Source organism: Gopherus evgoodei, chromosome 4, assembly GCF_007399415.2.
Source record: "Gopherus evgoodei ecotype Sinaloan lineage chromosome 4, rGopEvg1_v1.p, whole genome shotgun sequence".
Classification (NCBI taxonomy): Eukaryota; Metazoa; Chordata; order Testudines; family Testudinidae; genus Gopherus; species Gopherus evgoodei.
In genome coordinates this window covers 149,132,256-149,151,311 of record NC_044325.1, presented here as the reverse complement: position 1 = coordinate 149,151,311, position 19,056 = coordinate 149,132,256, and the positions used below count along the sequence as shown (strand labels likewise).

At 44.1% G+C, this 19,056-nt stretch overlaps 3 protein-coding genes across 8 annotated transcripts in view; all 3 read left to right on the top strand.

Moving 5' to 3' along the window:
- The window catches only part of CSDE1 (cold shock domain containing E1), a 49,439-nt gene extending 38,912 nt beyond the window's left edge, over nt 1–10,527 (top strand). For all 4 annotated transcript variants that reach the window (XM_030561785.1, XM_030561786.1, XM_030561789.1 and 1 more), the window contains one exon: nt 9,278–10,527. In XM_030561785.1, the coding sequence (XP_030417645.1) occupies nt 9,278–9,325 (48 nt within the window). In that variant the 3' untranslated portion in view covers nt 9,326–10,527. The remainder of the gene's footprint in view (nt 1–9,277) is intronic.
- A 395-nt stretch (nt 10,528–10,922) lies between these two features.
- Nucleotides 10,923–19,056, top strand: part of NRAS (NRAS proto-oncogene, GTPase) — a 32,160-nt gene continuing 24,026 nt past the window's right edge. For 2 of the 3 annotated variants that reach the window (XM_030561798.1, XM_030561797.1), the window contains exons 1-5: nt 10,923–11,043; nt 11,329–11,455; nt 13,529–13,707; nt 14,224–14,383; nt 16,932–17,055. In XM_030561798.1, the coding sequence (XP_030417658.1) occupies nt 11,345–11,455; nt 13,529–13,707; nt 14,224–14,383; nt 16,932–17,051 (570 nt within the window). In that variant the 5' untranslated portion in view covers nt 10,923–11,043; nt 11,329–11,344 and the 3' untranslated portion in view covers nt 17,052–17,055. Of the gene's footprint in view, nt 11,044–11,328; nt 11,456–13,528; nt 13,708–14,223; nt 14,384–16,931; nt 17,056–17,766; nt 18,098–19,056 lie in introns of those variants that run through there. The other variant, XM_030561796.1, reaches the window with a different exon arrangement.
- The window catches only part of AMPD1 (adenosine monophosphate deaminase 1), a 37,109-nt gene continuing 35,060 nt past the window's right edge, over nt 17,008–19,056 (top strand). Inside the window, exon 1 of the mRNA XM_030561792.1 lies at nt 17,008–17,055. The gene's annotated coding sequence lies outside the window, so the exon portion shown is untranslated. The remainder of the gene's footprint in view (nt 17,056–19,056) is intronic.

The following is a 19,056-nucleotide window of genomic DNA, read 5'->3' as shown; positions in this document are numbered from 1 at the left end:
TCTGGGCAGTAAATATCCCTCAGCTCCTTTCCTTGGAATAGTTTCAGGGTGTTTCAGTATCTCGCCATCAAGCACATGGCAGACACTCTAGATATGTTTCTGGAAGTGGTGCAGAAGAAACCTCAGATTCAAGGACATCTCTCACCTTGCAATGCCTATAAATGACTGTTAGAGGCTTCAGAAAACCTGTGGCACAAACCAGTGCCCATTCTGGCTATATCGAAGTGAGCTGACAGGAGGCGTCAAGTCCCTACAAGGGGATTTGAGTACTTGTATTGTCACCTCCTATCAGGGTTGCTTGTGTAATAGCTGTGGTCTAAGAAAAGTCATAGGAGTGGCTTTCCAACCCTACACGAGACTGGACCTGTTGGACATGCAACCTCATGTACTAGCCTCCAGATGTCACTGATTACTAAGCTCTCCTGTCCAGCTGTCTCCATATGTGAATAGGCTACCTCAACACCAAGAGTAACTAAAGACTGTCTGAAGGACAGTTGATAGCCCACATGTCTTTACATGCTGTGCCAGATGTGGATGACACAGCAGCACATACTATGGTTATGTTGGTGGCCATGAGAACTCCCTGGCTCTGATCATCAGGGATTCCCAAGGAGGTTCAAACAACTGACAGTCCTCTCTTTGATGGCAGCAAATTCCTTAATCCAAAGGGGGATGAGGCCATACATTCCTTGAAGGACTTTAGGGCCATTCTGTGCTCCCTGAGCCACTGTTTCAGCCCCAAGAAAGAAGAAAGCAAGACCAGACTTTCAGGCACCATTTCTCTGATTACTGTTACCAGCCTCGAGAGACCTCAGAGTTGCTGAGAAAGTAGTAGAGGTTCCAGCAACAGTGACTGACTCTTTCTCTAGTGCTTCACAATGTCTTGCCCCTGGCATTCAGTTCGATGCATTTGTCATGAGCCTAGCAGAACCTCCAGAGGATCTAGTCGCTTCTGCCCCCTTTACCAACCACCTCTTATTTTTGAGAAATCTGGATTCAGTCATCCCAGACCTGTGGGTCCAAGGAATTGTAACCAAGCCAATTCCAATCCCTTCCTACTTCTTATCCCTGTTTCTCATCCCTTTTCATGGATCCTTCTCCTAAGATACTGTTAAAACAGTGAAAGCAGCAAAAAGAATCCTGTGACACCTTATAGACTAACAGACGTTTTGGAGCATGAGCTTTTGTGGGTGAACACCCACTTCGTCAGATGCATGCATGCATGCATGCATGCTACTATGAGTGCTAGCAGACCAGGTGCCAGCTCATGCCCAGGCCTCAACGAACACTGACAAATTGATAACTGGAAACCAGTCTAGTTCACTTGTGTTAGAATTGTCAAAATAGATCTTAAGTTTATAAGAATGTTTAGTGTTTCGACTTCTTATGAAATGCTTTTGGGTTGCTGAATGTGTTGATCTCATATCTGCCTCCCATGTTATAAGAACACTAAGTGTGTGTTTGCTTTGTAACTATAAAAGTGTTTACTATGAGACTGGAAATCCCCACAATCAGGAGAGAAGCATTACCAAGTGTGAACTTGTAGTAAACTAGTACAAGTCATGTTCTGCCAATTAATAGAGATCTATAGACACCAGATGAACCATTTGTAGAACATCAGTGGACAAAAGACCTTGATTTGCTGCTCCTACACCTTTGAAGAGGGGATGTGGAAGGTACAAAGATTTGTACACCAGAGTTCAGACTGTGATGGGAATAAGTCCTTGACCAGAAGGAACCATATCACTATGCTGCTTAGAATTTGGGGAGGACAATATTTCTAAGTATAAGTAAGAGATCCCCACACTGCTTCACTTGGGGTAACCCTCAAGGACACAAAGCTTGCACTTTACAGCAACTTCTATAACTTTTTGAAACCTAAGACTATAATTCTTCTGTGTGTGATGTTTACCTGCTTTAACCTTTTAAGTAGCTCATTTTTTCCCTAGCTAACAATTTTTAGTTAAACTTCAGGATTGGTTACAAGTATTGTGTTTTTTGAGAAACCTTAAGGTACAATTGACCTGTGGTAAGTGACTGGTCCTTTGGGACTAGGAGTAACCTGAATATTGTGATTTCCTTTCTTCCTCCCTCCCTTCCCCCCCGCCCCCCGATGTAAGGGACCATCTATTACAAAGGTGGCTTGCCTCATCATTTTTGTAGCTTTTCTCTGTACTCTCTTCAATTTGTCCACTTCTTTCCTAAAGTGAGGTGCCCAGGATTGGAAACAGTACTCCATTTGAGGCCTCATCAGTGCTAAGTAGAGGGATGGTTACCTCCAGTGTCTTGCGTACAACACTCATGTTAATACATCCAGCGGTAATAGCTTTTTTCACAACTGTATTATATCTTGGCTCGCAAATCGAGTCAGCAGTAATCCCTGGATCCTTTTCAACAGTGCTACTGCCTAGTCAGTTACTTTGAATTTGTATTTGGGTTTTTTCCTTCCTTCCTACGTGAAGTACTTTGCACTTCTCTATTTAATTTCATCTCTTCTAATTCAGAACAATTCTCCAATTTGTCACGGTTCTGATTCCTAATCCTACCTTTCAAAGTCCTTGCAACCCCCCCAGCTTGGTGTCATTTGCAAAGTTTATAAACATACTGTCCACTCCAGTCTCCAAGTCCTTTAATGAAAATATTGAATAAGAGCAGACCAAGGATTAACCCCTGTGGGACCCAGTTTAGATATGCCCTCCCAGTAACAGCAAATCATTGATAACTACTCTTGAGTATAGTCTTTCAACCAGTTGTGCACCCACCTTATAGTAATTTCATCTGGATCATATTGCCCTAATTTGCTTATGCGAATATCATGTGCAACTGTCAAATGGTTTACTAAAATCTACGACACCGATGTGATGCAGTTTGCCAGACTTCACCTACACTACATGCCTGGGAGGAGGGTTGAAATCTGTCTACCCAGCAGACACTGCATAGACATGATCAGTCCTCCCCCTGTTAAATTTGATAGACCCTCTTCAGGTGTGTAACAGAATACCCTTCTCTGCACCTATGCCTACCAAGACTGGTGGCAAATCCTTCTTTGGGGTGGAGGGAGCTTATCTAGATCACTTTCAAACACAAGATCTCTGGTCCCCTCAGAAGTTCATCTACAGCCCAGAGCCATCTGCCTGGCATACAAAGCATTTCTGCCTTTACTCCTGGGATCCATGGGCCAGGTTGACAGACAGCAGCACAGCTACGCATTATGACGACGGGAAGGAGTAGGTAATCTCCACTCATACTGAGGGAAATGAGGCAAGATGCATGACTGATCTTGATAGCCCAAGTTATAGCCAGTTCTGGTATTAGGACCTTATTCACCTTTTACCATCACCTTACTGGCCTTACCCAGCAGTCTTGCAGAACAATGATCAGATTATGCACCTGGACCCTGCTTTCTTGTATCTGACAGCCTGGCTATTTGATGGGATGACATCCACTGAAAGAAGCTTTTCAGCTGAAGTTCAGAACATTCTGCTCCAGAACAGGAAAGCCTTAACTAGACTGACTTGGAAAACTACTTCTTCCACTTAGTTTTATATTGGAGCATCTCAGCCCCAGCTAGTGCCCTTGACTGCTCATTTCAGCACTAGTGGACTGCTGACTAGCCCTGAAACAATGTGGAATATTTCCGAGGGTCCATCTGGCGGAAGTATCTGTAAATCCGACTCCTATTCAGGGCCATACTATACTTTGCCACCCTTCAAAGCCTAGATTTTTTTTTAAACTTGCGTTTTTCCCCCCCTGGTCTCTTCTGTGTTTGAAGACTGTTCCTATTTCTAAAATCTTGGGGCAGCTACTTGGAGCACAGTCCCCACACTTACAATGTACTGTTCCTTGGTAGAGGCTTCCAGATTGGATGCCTGCTTTGATAGGGTTGTCTTACAGTCATTATCTAAGTATGAGTCCTGTTACCCTCCCTGCCAAGGAAACGCGTAACTTTTGGTTTGAGTCACCAGAAGCGCATCCATGTGGACAATCTCTGAAAAGGGTTACTTAACATACTGTAACTGGCTCTTGTGTTGTCCTCATGGGTTCCACAATACACCCTCCTTCTCCACTACTATGGATTCCTATTCCTCTGGAATTCTGTATTGGTGAAGGAAATGGAGATGATTGGGCCTGCTCTGTTCTTTATCTGGCATGGGGATGCAAGAACATTAGGGTGCACCGCTATCCGCAGTGGACACTACTGGATAAAATCTGGTCCTGTTTATATTGGCCATATATCTACCAAGAGTAGAATGGGTGTGGACAATACATCACGAAGAACCACATTACTGTAAGGTAAGTAACCGTTCTTTTTGTAACCTGTGTAATGCTAAGTCTGTTCTTAATTTGTTTAATCCATTTAAATGTAAAAGTCAAAAATCAAGGCTTCCTGTCTTGCTGTGTTTGCCACTCAAGTTGCTTATCCCGGAAAGGACTGTAATGCATGCCCACCTTGCACTAACATGATTAATCCAAATTTCAGAGCTGGGTGTATAGTTACCTCAGCTGGCAGGTGATGCTTACTGTCTTTAAGGATGACAAATTGATTGCTAGAAGGAAAAATGTACTCTTCTGCAACAATCCATTTAAAACTCCTCTAGAGAAACAGCTTCCTAATGAAAGAGCCTATTCTCCTTTGTGCAGAAATAATCCATCTAGGAGAAAGGGGAAAGAGCTGGAGCCTCAGCTCATTGAATTTCATAGGAACTTTTGTTAGCATGGAGGAATCTGAGGGAGCCCAGCAAGCTCATGCCTCACCTGCGTTCCCTCTAAGGTGTGTGCCTGCATGGCCACACAGGAGGCCATCAAAGGGTCATGCACACAGGTGAGCATGGATGGGGACAGTGGGGTGAGATGCGGGGTAGCGATGGTAGCTTGGGATGTGCAGTGGTGGGGGGAGATGAGACTCCTCTCTCTCCCCTCCCCAGCTCTGTCTCTTTCCTGATGAGCACAGTATCTTGATAAAACACATTCTGCTTATCACTGTGAGGGGTTGGTTCACAGACACTCCCTGGGAGCTGCCACCTGATGTGCCAAGACTACTTCTACCCCTGCCAGCTCGGGGCTCCAACACCCTGTCTTGCTGAGCCAGACACTCCCATCTGCTCCAGCAAAGACCCAGGGTCGGAATTACTTGCCCCAAAGCTGCGGGTTTACCTGAAAGCAGCTAACAGAAGTGTGCTTGTCGTTAACATTCAGATGCCCAATTCCCAGTGGGGTCTAAACCCAAATAAATCTGTTTTACCCTGTATAAAGCTTATTCAGGGTAAACCCATAAATTGTTCACCCTCTATAACACTGATATGCACAGCTGTTTGCTCCCCCAGGTATTAATAGACTCTGAGTTAATAAGTAAAAAGTGATTTTATTACATACAGAAAGTAGGATTTAAGTGGTTTCAAGTAGTAACAAACAGAACAAAGTAAGTTACCAAGCAAAATAAAATAAAATACGCAAATCTATGTCTAATCAAACTGAATACAGATAATCTCACCTTCAGAGATGCTTCAGTAAGGTTTTTTTTCCCCCCTCAGACTGGACGCCTTCCAGGCCTGAGCACAATTCTGTCCCCTGGTACAGCTCTTGTTTCAGCTCAGGTGGTAGCTAGGGGGTTCTTCATGATGGCTCCTTCCCTCTCTGTTCTGTTCAACCCATTTATATATCTTTTGCATACGGCGGGAATCCTTTGTCCCTATGGGTTTCCACAGCCAGACCCCCCTCCTCCACTTCCCCCTAAGAAAAGCACCAGGTTAAAGATGGATTCCAGTTCATATGACATGATCACATGTAACTGTAAGACCTCAAGCCTTCATTCCCCAGCCTGACTCATAGCAAGGCTTGCCTGCAAACAGAGCCATCCAGTCAGTTGTCCTGGTTGATGAGCCATTAAGAATCCAAACCACCATTAATGGCCCATACTTTGCATAATTACAATAGGCCCTCAGAGTTATTTCATATTTCTAGTTTCAGATACAAGAGTGATACAGTTATACAAATAGAATGACCACAATCAGTAGACAATAAGCTTTGTAATGATACCGTACAAGAGGTCTTTTGCATGAAGCATATTCCAGTTACGTTATATTCACTCATCAAATTTATATAAAATCATATAGACTGCAATGTCACAGTCACCATTTGAATAGCCAGGAAATAATGCCTCAAAATAGTCAAGAATGCCAGAGATGCTTCTACCAAGCTCCATACTGGTTGATAAGTTTAACTTCATGTAAAAGTCTTATAAACCACATTCTTGGCCATTACCTATCTACATTATTTTTTTCATTCATTTAAAAAATGGCAAAAATAGTATTTCACAGTCCCTGTCTTACCATTGCATAATAGACCAATTACTTGGCTCAACTGGCAGAAATTTTTTTGTTGAGGTTAGTCAGTGGATCAATATAACATTGCCCCTCAACTTCAACTGTGCTCTGAATTCAGAAGTAAGAGCATGTATCAAGCATTCCAGTCCATTTCAAAGCTGAAATCAAGCTTTAAGTATCAGGCTGGAGGAATGAGCCTTTCCCTTTTATAGATTGCAAAGAACAGTCTCTAGGTAAGACAGTTGAGAGATTCTGGTAAGTGTGTTTTGGTTGAGCTCCCCTGGGGGAAACTGCAGGGACTGATGGTTACTATGTGCAACCTCATTAGGGTGAATGTCAGCTGTGCACACTTTTGTTGATGAAATTCAGTGTTGATAAATGCAAAGTAATGCACACTGGAAAACCTAATCCCAACTATACATATAAAATAAGGGAGTCTTAATTAGCTGTTAGCACTCAAGAAAGATCTTGAAATCAGTGTGGATAGTTCTCTGAAACAATCCAGTGTGCAGCTGCAGTCAAAAAAATGAGAATTATTAAGAAAGGGATAGATAAGATGAAAAAAATCATATTGCCTCTATATAAATCCATGATATGCCCACATCTTGAATAATGCGTGCAGATGTGGTCTCATCTCAAAAAAGATGTATTGGAATTGGAAAAGCTTCAGAAAAGGGCAACAAAAATTAGGAGTATGGAACAGCTTCTATATGAGGAAGAGTAATAAGACTAAGACTTTTCAGCTTGGAAAAGAGGTAACGGGGGGATCTGATAGAGGTCTATAAAATCATGACTGGTGTGGAGAAAGTAAATAAGGAAGTGTGTTATGAGAAAGGAGTAAACAACAAGAACTGGGGTCACCAAATGAAATTAATAGGCAGCAGGTTTAAGACAAAAGGAAGTATTTTTTTCACACAATACAGTCAACCTGTGGAACTCTTGGCCAGAGCATGTTGTGAAAGCAAAGACTATACCACGGTTCAAAAAAGAACTAGATAAGTTCAAGGAGGATAGGTCCATCAATGGCTATTAGCCAGGATGGGCAGGGATGTTATCCCTAGCCTGTTTGCCAGAAACTGGGAATGGGTGATGGGATGGATCACTTGATTACCTGTTCTGTTCATTCCCTGTGGGACACTGGCATTGGTCAGTCTCAAGGCAGGATACTGGGCTAGATGGACCTTGGTCTGACCCAGTATGGCCACTCTTTTGAAATTCACCCAGGGTGGCCACAGAAAGTCCCCCAATGCAGCAGAACTGTTGTGGTTGCACTACATGTGAATGGGTAGCTTCAGTTGGGTGCACAGAGGACACTGTACCTCTTGTATGTGGCACAGCTGGGTTCCACACTAGCTATGCATAGGCCACTATAGAAATGGGCTTAAGGAATGGAAAAAGTCCATGGTACATGTATCTATCTAGTGGGCATGGCAAGGAATGTTAGACCAGTGTGCAGGAATCACAGGGTCTGGTACAGCAACTGAAAGAAGACATGTATCTACTCTGGCCACAGGTTGGGATGCTTGTTCTGTAACCCCCACCCCACTGTGGCTCTATTTCCCCATTTTCCAGATGGGAATAATGATGCTGATCTTCCTCTGTAAAAACACGATATTTATAAGTGAAAAGCAGTAAATATTGTTGGCTTTTTGATTTGTTTTAAAAGGAAATTACCAAAACTAGGACTAATGAAAATGGTTTTTGTCTGATTTCCAATAATGACAATTCCCTGTTGTGGATTTTAACCTCCCCTAGCAATGTTCGCAAAGCTTTTTGTGGGCAGGAGGACACCTAGTTTATCTAGGGGCCTGATCCTGCAAACTATTACTCATGTAGCTGTTATGTGAGTGGCCTCATGGAAAGTAGAAGAACTTTCATGTCAAGTGAAAGTTTGCCTGAGCTCATGTGTTTGTAAAGTGCTATGCAAATTTACAGAGCTATATGTGTCTCTCTGTAGTAACTGAGACACTGAAACGCATGTGTGCATGAGACTCTGAAGGTGAACTTGACTGCTACTTTAATTGTCCAAGCTGATCCAGTGTAAAAATATAAACCACATGAAGATTGAAAGTCATACAGACTGTTCAAAGTGCTTTGTATTAATACAAGAGGATGGTATGGGGCATTTGAGTGTCTTTTTAATTTTGAGCCTTCATGTCCTGATTTAAAAAGAAACATTCACCTTGATTTCTAAATTGCGGTATTATATTTTACATTGACGAGACCTTTAAAGATGAGGTCCTGTCTGAACATTAAATATCTCAAGCATTTTGCATAAGTGGAAAAGATTCTTCCTATCCAAAATTCCCCTTCTCTTTCCAAACTACTGCACAATGCTCTGTGCTGCTGGCCTAGCTGGCTGTTGATTTTCCTCACCAGGTGGCTGCCTTTCAGTGGTACATTTATATGCATAGTTTGCAAAGCATGCACTGATCCTTGTGGAAGGAGGCTGTAGGAATGAACAGATAGGAAAGGTCTGTGTGATCTCAGCAGTGCCTAAGACCCAGCTAGGTACTAGCTGTAGGACGTGTTAAGCTCTTGGTGGGATAAGGACTGTTGTGAAAGTACAGAGATGATGGCACACATCCACATATTACCTCAATATTGGTGCTGCACATAAAATACATTCCATACATTGATGGAAAAAATTAGAGGGAACAGTGCTCCTCACCCCTCCAGGTGTGTAGAGGGGATTCTTCAGGGTTAAAGAAAATGGTATAGCACACAGAGCCTAGGTAGAACTGCAGACAAATGCATGGGAGCTCTGTGCTAACTTGTTCATATTTGGGGACAAAGCTGGCTCATCAGAAATCCTAATACTATATCCTGTTAGAAACAAAACATGAACAGTGGGCTACACTTGAATATTCCAGCTCTCTCAATTTCTCCATGTCTGTTAACTGCAATGTGAAATAATGCGTATGGTTGATTAATGAGGTTTTATGTCATTACAGGGATTTGGTGCAGAGAGAAAGATTCGTCAAGCTGGTGTTATTGACTAAGTGATCCATAAAGCACATAACTAAGTATGATCAAGCAGTGGGAGCTGGTGAAGGGTACTGAATATCCCCCTATTCATCCCTTCCAAATTCTAAGAAGCTGTTACACCAGTTTTAACACCTTCCTCATGTTATGTTTAAAAAATTTATGAAACCATTTTAAAATTATGCACAGTTGCATCCTGAAGACTTAAGGTGGCGCCTTATAGTATCACATTTTAGACGCTTTTTGAATGGTGCATTTAACGCAACTGGTAACTGCAAATCTACATTGCCTATGTAAGTGAACATTATAAACAGTTCTACTCTGGTAGACCTTATGAAATTCTGCACTAAAAAAGATATATATATATATACTCTACCTTCATTATTTTTGCCAAGGTGTTAGTATGCCTTAGCTCTCAGTTGCATTATTTTCCCCTCCATGTGAGAGGCTCATTTCCTGTTGTTCAGATCTAATTCTGAGGACCATATGAGGGTGGACTATATGAACTTTTTTTATATAAATCTGTATGAGCATTCAGATAACTTTATTAAGTTGATGGCCAAATGTTACAATGTTTTCATATCTCATTTAAACTTGAGTCCATGTAAGAAAGTTCTGTTAGATCTCAGTGAAAGTACCTTCCAGAGTAGATCTGTTTTTGTAACTTTCTGCAAATAGTATGTGCAGTGCAGAATTTCAGAAGGATGAGGTGTGCCATTGGTGTGATTTAAATATATAAAACAATGCACAAATTTTGCTGCTGCTTAGAACACTGCAGCTTCTAATCCCAGTTTCTTTTACTGATTTAAATTTAAAAATTGTGCCTGAAGTGAATACATTTTTTCTTTTTGCAGCCAGCACCCAGTGTACTGTAAAAGAATAAATACTTAGGCTTTCCATAGCTGTATTGAGATTTTCATCAAGGTGAAATAGTTAATGTCTGTGTGCTTTTTTTTTCCCCCAGTCACACTTTATCAAGCAAGAAAACGGAATGATTGGTCTAAGTATTACTTTAACCAAAAAGATCAGGAGTTATTTTCTTTGAATAGAGGGCAGTACTGTGTTTTTTTTTCCCCCTCCATATTACCTCTATTCTCAATTTAGGGTTTTTCTTCTCTGGGAGATGCATTATCTTTTTGTGAAACAAACATTGCTTTCTCCAATTTTCTGTTAATGGCAAAGATTGGAAATAGAATAAAGTTTTACTGATTTTGAAAGAGTCTCCAGTTTTGTCTCTAAGTACACCGTCTGTGCTCAAGGTATCTTAATTCCCAAGTCTAATGCTTAGTTAGCCCTCTTGTTTCTGCATCAGCTTCCAGCAGTGCCTGCTGGATTTACGAAGTAGGGGGTGGAGCCTCGCCCCAGCCCAGGGCGTTCAGGTTGAGAGGGGATCTTTAAAGCCGTTGCTGTGTGAGGCCGGCCCCGCCTGCACAGCCCCCAGTCTCCTCGCGGTCGGTAACAGGACTACGCAGGGCATGTCAGCGCGCGCGCGCCCTCCGCCTGCCCCTAGCGCGCGCTAGGCACCAGCCGCCCTGGGCCCCTGCCACGCTCCCCAACCTGAGCCCCGCCTCCCTGGGCTCTACGGCTTCCGCTGCGACTGGGCCGTAGTGCGCCGACCGGCCTGCCAGCCTTCCGGCGCCGCCTGATGACGTGAGCGCTGGGGGCCGGAAGGACGGACCCACTTCGCAGGGGTGTTCCGCTTTCTCGGGCCCCGCGGAGCCTGTCGGGCCGCAAGGTGAGAGGCGAGGTGCCCCGCCCCGCCCCGGCTGGGCCCGGGGCTGTCAGCGGTTCGGACCCCGCGGGACTGGCAGCCCGAGCCTGTCTCGGAGGGTTCGAGGCCCCGCAGGGCTCTGCCCAGACTGGGGCCAGGGCCCCCCCCCCGTGTCTCGGGCCGGGGGGGCAGGGCTGGCCTTTGCCCCCCGGCTCTTTGGGGTGGGGGTCCGAGGCCCGGCTCGCCCCGTGTCTCAGGGTGAGCGGGTCCGGGGCCTTCGCCCCACTGACATCTGTGCTGTGACCGCAGGTTCCCGAGCAGGGCGATGACAGAGTACAAGCTGGTGGTGGTGGGAGCTGGCGGCGTTGGCAAAAGCGCCCTGACCATTCAGCTCATCCAGAACCACTTCGTGGACGAGTACGACCCGACCATAGAGGTGAGTCCCTGAGGCAGGCGCTCGCCTGCCCCCGGCCCCGTGGCAGGCTGGGCCTATGAAGGCAAAGCTTGGTCTGTACAACGCTCCTGAAACAGACGTATTTATTCTTGTGGCTGATTTGACGTACAGTCACCTTTTGCGGTTAGGCTGTGTTTGCACTGCAGCTTCTGAACCCATTCAGGGAAGTGACATGGCTCAGAAATAACTAACAAGGTTCAAACGCATTTGTAGTTCCTGTACACACGTGCAGCAGGTTAGCAATCCCTCTTCTAGCTCTCCAGGTGAGGCTGACTTAAGCTGTAATGCACTTCTGTACAACGGGTTTCACTCACCCTTCTCGACTGTATCATTCACACAGATTTATTACTTGGTCTCTCCAGGCAATGCCACATTGTTCAGCCCAGCTAAGTGCTGACAGCATGCTGGACTTGCAGGTTGAAAAGTTCCCAGTTTTTTTTTTATTGGTCTTATGTTCGGAGCTACAAAAAGTTTATTTTGAATGTCCACTACTGCGGGTAAATCAGACTATGGCCATTTGAGCTGAGGCAGGTCAGTCACATGTACCTTAATGTACTCCCTATTTGTTTCTGTACATGATGCTTTACAGTGTAGATTGTCATCTCCTCCTCTTGTCCCACAGATAGCACTCTCCCTTGTCTTTTCCCTATCTGATTATGAAACTATTTGGGAAACTGATATATCCATCATGAGGCAAACAATGGGTGTTGTGTGTATAAGTGTAGTTTGAGCCTCTTTTGAAGGACTATTTTGAGACACATCTGTTGAGTGCACTACAGTACAGGTAGGCACCTGTGTGCATTTCATCCCATATTCATATATCCTTTTTTTGCTTGTGCTGGTAATCAATCACTACATGTATTTTCATTATTACTATTTTGCTGAAAAGGGGAGGCATCCTCTCCATTGCACTGTCCACTGAGTAAGTTCTGTGGAGGAAGGGACCAGCTTTTTCTTCTGTGTTTGTATGGCCCCTTGCACAATGGCATCTTGGTCCATGACTAAATCTCCTAGTTGCAACAGTAGTACACCTAATAAAAGTAACTATGAGTAGGGTCATAAATCTGGGGGAAGCACATTCCTGTGTCCTACACCACTGGTTTGACTTGGTTCCCAGGACAGGCTTTCGATGATTTAATGGGGTTTCATTTGGTGCTGGTCTGGCCAGGATGATCCTGAAGTTAATGCAGTAAAATTATCATTAGTTGTATCATTTGAGTAATGTTTTGTGAGGTAAATAGCATTTAATTTTGTTTATATAGGTGAGACATGCATAAAAAATAAAAATAGATCTAAATATATAAAGCAGCCTCCAAATGTTGGACTCTTGCTCCTTCTAAAAAGGACATAAACTGGAGAAACCTCTTCTGAGACATGCTCAATATCAGAATCATCTTTCTGGGATTCTGTTTGGGGATTATAGAGTCCATTGTATCTGGGGGCATACTCTCCTTGATGTATGGTACAGAGGTACATCATGGGGGCTATTCTGTGAGATATTCGGGTTTCCTTTGCTGATATATAGTTTTGTAACTTCCTGTAGATTATATTCAATGAATCACAGCAGAGGTTCCTCCTCCCCCTGCAGCAACAGTGCAGGAGGAAGCAGTATTTTGCCTTTCCAGAGGCGAAAGGCCTTTTTGTCACAAAAATCCATGCTGTGTTAAGGTCACTAGCAATACACCCTGCACTTGAAATGCTTCTTCCGTTAGAGTTCAAGAGAAAGTGGAGCAAGACATGGAACTGCTGCCAGTTCTAGGCTTTGTACTAGGACGGGGTTGGCAACCTCTGACACACGGCTTGCCAGGGTAAGCATCCTGGCGGGCCGGCCCGCAGCGCTTCCCACCGCCCCCCTTGGCCTGGGAGGGCGAAGTGGGAGCCGTGGTCCGCCAAACTTGCCAATGCAGGTAAACAAACTGGCCTGGCCCCAGTGAGCCACGTGCCAGAGGTTGCCGACCCCTGGACTAGGAGGTGCCTTTGAGACACTCACTAATAGAGTCTGAAGTAAGGGATTGCAGCAGCAGAACTAAGTCTTTGTCTTTGTATCTCTCTCAGGATTCATATCGGAAACAGGTAGTTATTGATGGTGAGACCTGTTTGCTAGACATTCTGGATACTGCAGGGCAGGAGGAGTACAGTGCTATGCGAGACCAGTACATGAGAACTGGGGAAGGCTTCCTCTGTGTCTTTGCCATTAACAACAGCAAATCATTTGCTGATATCAATCTCTACAGGTACGTTCTGCTCTTTGGGAGGAAGTTTTTCCTAGTTTTATTTTGGAGGGGCAAGAATGGAGTGGCACAACCTTCAACTGGCATTGAACATTATTCACCACTGGAATTAGTGGAGACCAAACTTGCAAGACAATCAGTGATCTTCAAATAATAAATGCTGGAAAAATTCCATACTGGGTTTCAAAATGCCTTTTAAAATCAGATTCAGTGTTTTAGAGTGGTGCATAAATTGTCCGCAAATGGAGAATGGAAGAGCCACCAAGATAGAGTGTTGAAGATTAGATAGTATTTCAGTGGCGTAGCGTACAGGACAAGACACCTGAAATAGTAGCGAAGGGGGAGCACATCAAGGTGGATACACTGATGGGGTTAGGAGAGGAACATATGGTTAATGGGTTAGGGGCTAAGTCCTGTGAGGTCCTTTCCAGCACTAATGTCTGGTTTGTAATAAGATGTCGGTTTAAAACTCAGTTTTTTGTACAAGAAAAGCTGGTTTTTAATATATTCTTTCTCCAGAGAGCAGATTAAGAGAGTGAAAGATTCAGATGATGTGCCTATGGTGCTAGTGGGAAACAAGTGCGACTTGCCCACAAGGACAGTGGATACAAAACAGGCTCAAGAACTAGCCAAGAGCTATGGGATCCCCTTCATTGAGACGTCAGCCAAAACAAGACAGGTGACGAGCTTCCATTCTTCCAGTGTGATTTCTCTCCTTGGTGCTATAAATATGGGAGCAGCCTGCATCTTTTGTGTGGTACTAATGGCTGAGGGGGGATGGAGATGGAGATGTGTAAATCACTTTCCCATTTTTACCTGTGAGTTCAACCGGAACATGCAGAGTAGAACTTTAAGAACATAAGAACGGCCATACTGGGTCAGACCAAAGGTCCATCGAGCCTAGTATCCTGTCTTCCAACAGTGGGCAATGCCAGGTGTCCCAGAGGTTATTAACAGAACAGGTAATCATCCCAGTGATCCAGCCCCTGTTGCCCATTCCAAGCTTCTGGCATATAGAGGTTAGGGACACCATCCCTGTCCATCCTGGCTAATAGCCATTGATCGACCTATCCTCCATGAACTCATCTAGTTCTTTTTTGAACCCTGTTATAGTCTTAGCCTTCACAACATCCTCTGGCAAGGAGTTCCACAGGTTGACTGTGTGTTGTGTGGAAAAAAACACTTCATTTTGTTTGTTTTTAAGCCTGTTGCCTATTAATTTCATTTGGTGACCCTAGCTCTTGTGTTATGACAAGGAGTAAATAACACTTCCTTATTTACTTTCTCCACACCAGTCAAGATTTTATAGACCTCTATCCTATCCCCCCTTAGTCATCTCTTTTCCAAGCTGAAAAGTCCCTGTTTTATTAATCTCTCCTCATACAGCAGCCGTTCCATACCCCTAATCATTTTTGTTGCCCTTTTCGGAACCTTTTCCAATTCCAATATAACTTTTTTGAGATGGGGACCACATCTGCATGCACTACTCAAGATGTGGGCGTACCATTGATTTATATAGAGGCAATATAATATTTTCTGTCTTTATATAATTTCTTTTGCTCTGGACAACATCAAAACCTCAGTGGCTCCATAGACTCATAGAGTTTAAGGTCAGAAGGGACCATTATGATCATCTAGTCTGACCTCCTGCACAATGCAGGCCACAGAATCTCACCCACCCACTCCTGTAACAAACTCCTAACCTATGTCTGAGTTACTGAAGTCCTCAAATTGTGGTTTGAAGACCTCAGGCTGCAGAGAATCCTCCAGCAGGTGACCCATGCCCCGTGCCGCAGAGGAAGGCGAAAAATCACCAGGGCCTCTGCCAATCTGTCCTGGAGGAAAATTCCTTCCCAACCCCAAATATGGCGATCAGTTAAACCCTGGGCATGTGGGCAAGACTCACCGGCCAGACACCCGGGAAAGAATTCTCTGTAGTAACTCAGATCCCACCCCATCTAACATCCCATCACAATCCATTGGGTATATTTACCACTAATAGACTTTTGAATATGTCTTGTAAGGAAGCAACTCAGAGAGCCACTGAAAATGAGGCACCACCTGTTTCCATCTTAGTGTTAATACAAGACAGCATTAATTCATCTTTGATTATTAGCAGGTTAATATGCCCAATGGTCTGTGATGAGATGTTGGCTGGAGTCGGATCTGAGTTACCGGAGAGTTCTTTCCTGGGTGTCTGGCTGGTGGGTCTTGCCCACATGCTCAGGGTTTAACTGATCGCCATATTTGGGATCGGGAAGGAATTTTCCTCCAGGGCAGATTTGGCAGAGGCCCTGGAGGTTTTCCGCCTTCCTCTGCAGCATGGGGCATGGGTCACTTGCTGGGGGATTCTCTGCAGCTTGAGGTCTTCGAACCGCGATTTGAGGACTTAAATAACTCAGACATAGGTTAGAGGTTTGTTATAGGGGTGGGTGAGATTCTGTGGCCTGCACTGTGCAGGAGGTCAGACATTGATGGCCTCAGTAGCTAGATTCTAAAAATGCCATGTCCTTACCAACCAGATGAGAGTTCAGCCATCCCTCTCTTCTGGAGTAGTTTTTAGTAAGAGCAAATGCTGTTCTTATGAGATTTTGTCTCAATCTGCCAAGTTTCCCTTTGCTTCTAATTAAGGCCAGTGTTGAAGCTAAGTCAGTGACATGTCCTCAGAGCGTGTGTGTTTATATAGAGAGCATTCTCTACTTACCGCCCTCTGTTCAGTAGGCTCTCCCAAGTCATTGCTCCATCCACATCACTTTTCAGACTGAATCTGGAAAGGGGCAATAAATTGCTAAGAAATTGCCTCCCTTTTCAAGTTTCATTTTCAGGCTATTTGCCACGAAATAACCCAATTTCCTACTGAGGACATAAGCTTCAGAAACTTCCTCCTCCTATAGCTACAGTCAACCATTGCTTCCATTGTTAGAAGGCTGCTGCTTTGGCTGCTTGTTTATGGTTTCCTCAGAGGGAGAATTGTCAAAGTCAAGAATGTAATTGTGGGAAATATGGGCATATAGTATTGGTTCCCTGCTCTAATGAATTGTGGGATAAGCTGGCCCCTGAGCTCTACAGGCTCCCAGTTGGCTAGGAGCTGCCCTGGAGAGAGGGATGCATTTTGGGTAAGTATGTCAAAGAATCTTTTGGTGGAATAGTAAAATGATGGATGGAGTGCAGAGTGATGTCCACGCGCATGGGGGAGAGAATACCTGACCAGGACTCTTTGCATTCAGGGTGTCGAAGATGCCTTTTACACGTTGGTGAGAGAGATCCGCCAATACCGGATGAAAAAGCTCAACAGCAGTGAAGATGGGAATCAAGGCTGCATGGGATTGTCATGCATTGTGATGTGATAAGGTAAACTGAGATTAAATCTTTCATTTAACTTGTATGAATGCATCTATAAGCCTTGGAAAAAGTATATTATAATAGACCAGTTGCCACAGCCTTTGCGATATCATAGAACCTGTTGGTTGGTGTCCCATGGATTTAACCAGACCTAGAACCAGTTACTTCTCCCAAGTTTGTTTAATCAATTAGGAGCAAAGTTTGAAAGTGGATGGTCTGTTCATGGTCTCTATAGATTGGACTGGCAATTCCGGTCTGTATGTCCCTTTGTGGTCTCCTCCCTTTCCCCCACCCCTTGCCAGCTGCCTCTGTCCTTTGGGAAACACTGGTTTAATCCAGAGAAGCCCAGCACACTCTTCACCTTATTCTCACACCAATGCCACCCAGGATCTTCATGGCTCTAAGATTAGCTTTTGCTTGTGACCTGCTTCTGTACAGGTAACATGGGAAGCACAGCTCTGGGGGGAAGAGGGGTTTGTAATTGCATCTTCACAGGCAACAGAGGGAGAACCATGTGCCATTCTTGGGCGGCTCAAACAAAACTGCAGTAATTCAAACAAATGAAGAATGCTGTGATGGAGGGTTAGATTCTTTCCAACAGCTGTTCCGAAAGCATTGCCCTGCTGAATAAAGTGGGTAGGTTACCTCAGTACTCATTACATATCACATGTCCATCACAAAATAGTATAAAAGCTAATCAGAGATGCTTTTCCCTTTTAGCCACCAAGAATACCTGGTTCAGATGTAGCTGGAGGACAAGTCTTGATGCCACTGTAAAGCATCTCATGATGATGCCCTGCCAGTACCCTGGTGCCAGCCAAGCAGTATAAAGTCCTTTTCTGTGCTCCATCTGAAGAGAACATCTCTGAACAGCTACCTCCTTGCTCGGCTGCCTGAGCAGAGAAAGCCCCATCTGTTGATGCACTGGGATTTTTTTCTTTTTTTTCCTGGGTAGGTTCAAACAGAAAACTGGTCACAAGAAAACTTTAAACACCAAATGCTGTGAAAAAGATGACAACATTTTTACCTCTAGAATAGATGCCAGAAATGATGTTTGTTTCCTTTGTATCAGATTAAGACCTGGGGAGGGATAGCTCAGTGGTTTGAGCATTGGCCAACTAAACCTAGGGTTGTGAGTTCAATCCTTGAGGGGGCCACTTAGGGATCTGGGGCAAAAATCAGTACTTGGTCCTGCTATTGAAGGCAGGGGGCTGGACTTAATGACTTTTCAGGGTCCCTTCCAGCTCTATGAGATAGGTATATCTCCATATATTATATTATTATTATTATTATTATTAAGACCTGCAAGGCTATCTGAGAAATGTCACTAATCACTGACTGGCAGATAATGTCAGAAATGGCATTGCCACTGTTTCTTAATACTCTGCTACCTGTTCCAGATTGGTATCTGCTCTCTGTGTGCACCACACAGCCTACTCACAGCTCACCATTGTGTCATGCCATTTACGCCGATTCTCTATCTTTCTGTAATAAAAAGAAGAGATCTTTGTTAATTAAGTGCCTGTTTGCAAAGGAGCTTGAGAGCTTTTCCCCATTGTCGAACTGAAGGAATTACCAAGGATTCAGATTCCCTTGAGAGCTGGTGCCCTTGTAAATGATCATGTCTTCGAGAAATGCGCGTGGTCAGTTTATTGGCGTGACTGGACTCTGCCTCTTCATCTAGAGAAACTTTCCTGCTGGAAGCTCCAGTAGACATGTGGGAGGAGTTCTCCATGTCTAAAGAGCACAAGGCAATGGATCTGTTTTAGTGGGGAAACTCATGTACATTCCGTCTAGCTTTGTCACTGTGCCCATGGCTTCCTTCATCTCCAGGTAGGACCAAACTAATCAGCTGCTCTTGTTAATGTTGGCTGGAAATATACGTGGTCAGCTACTTGACAGGTCACCACTCCAGTGGATTTTACCGGTTTGGGTGACTATTAATTGTTCAGATTTGTCTAGAACTTGCAATTCTATTTTTAAAATTATTTGCCTCATCACCAGACTTCA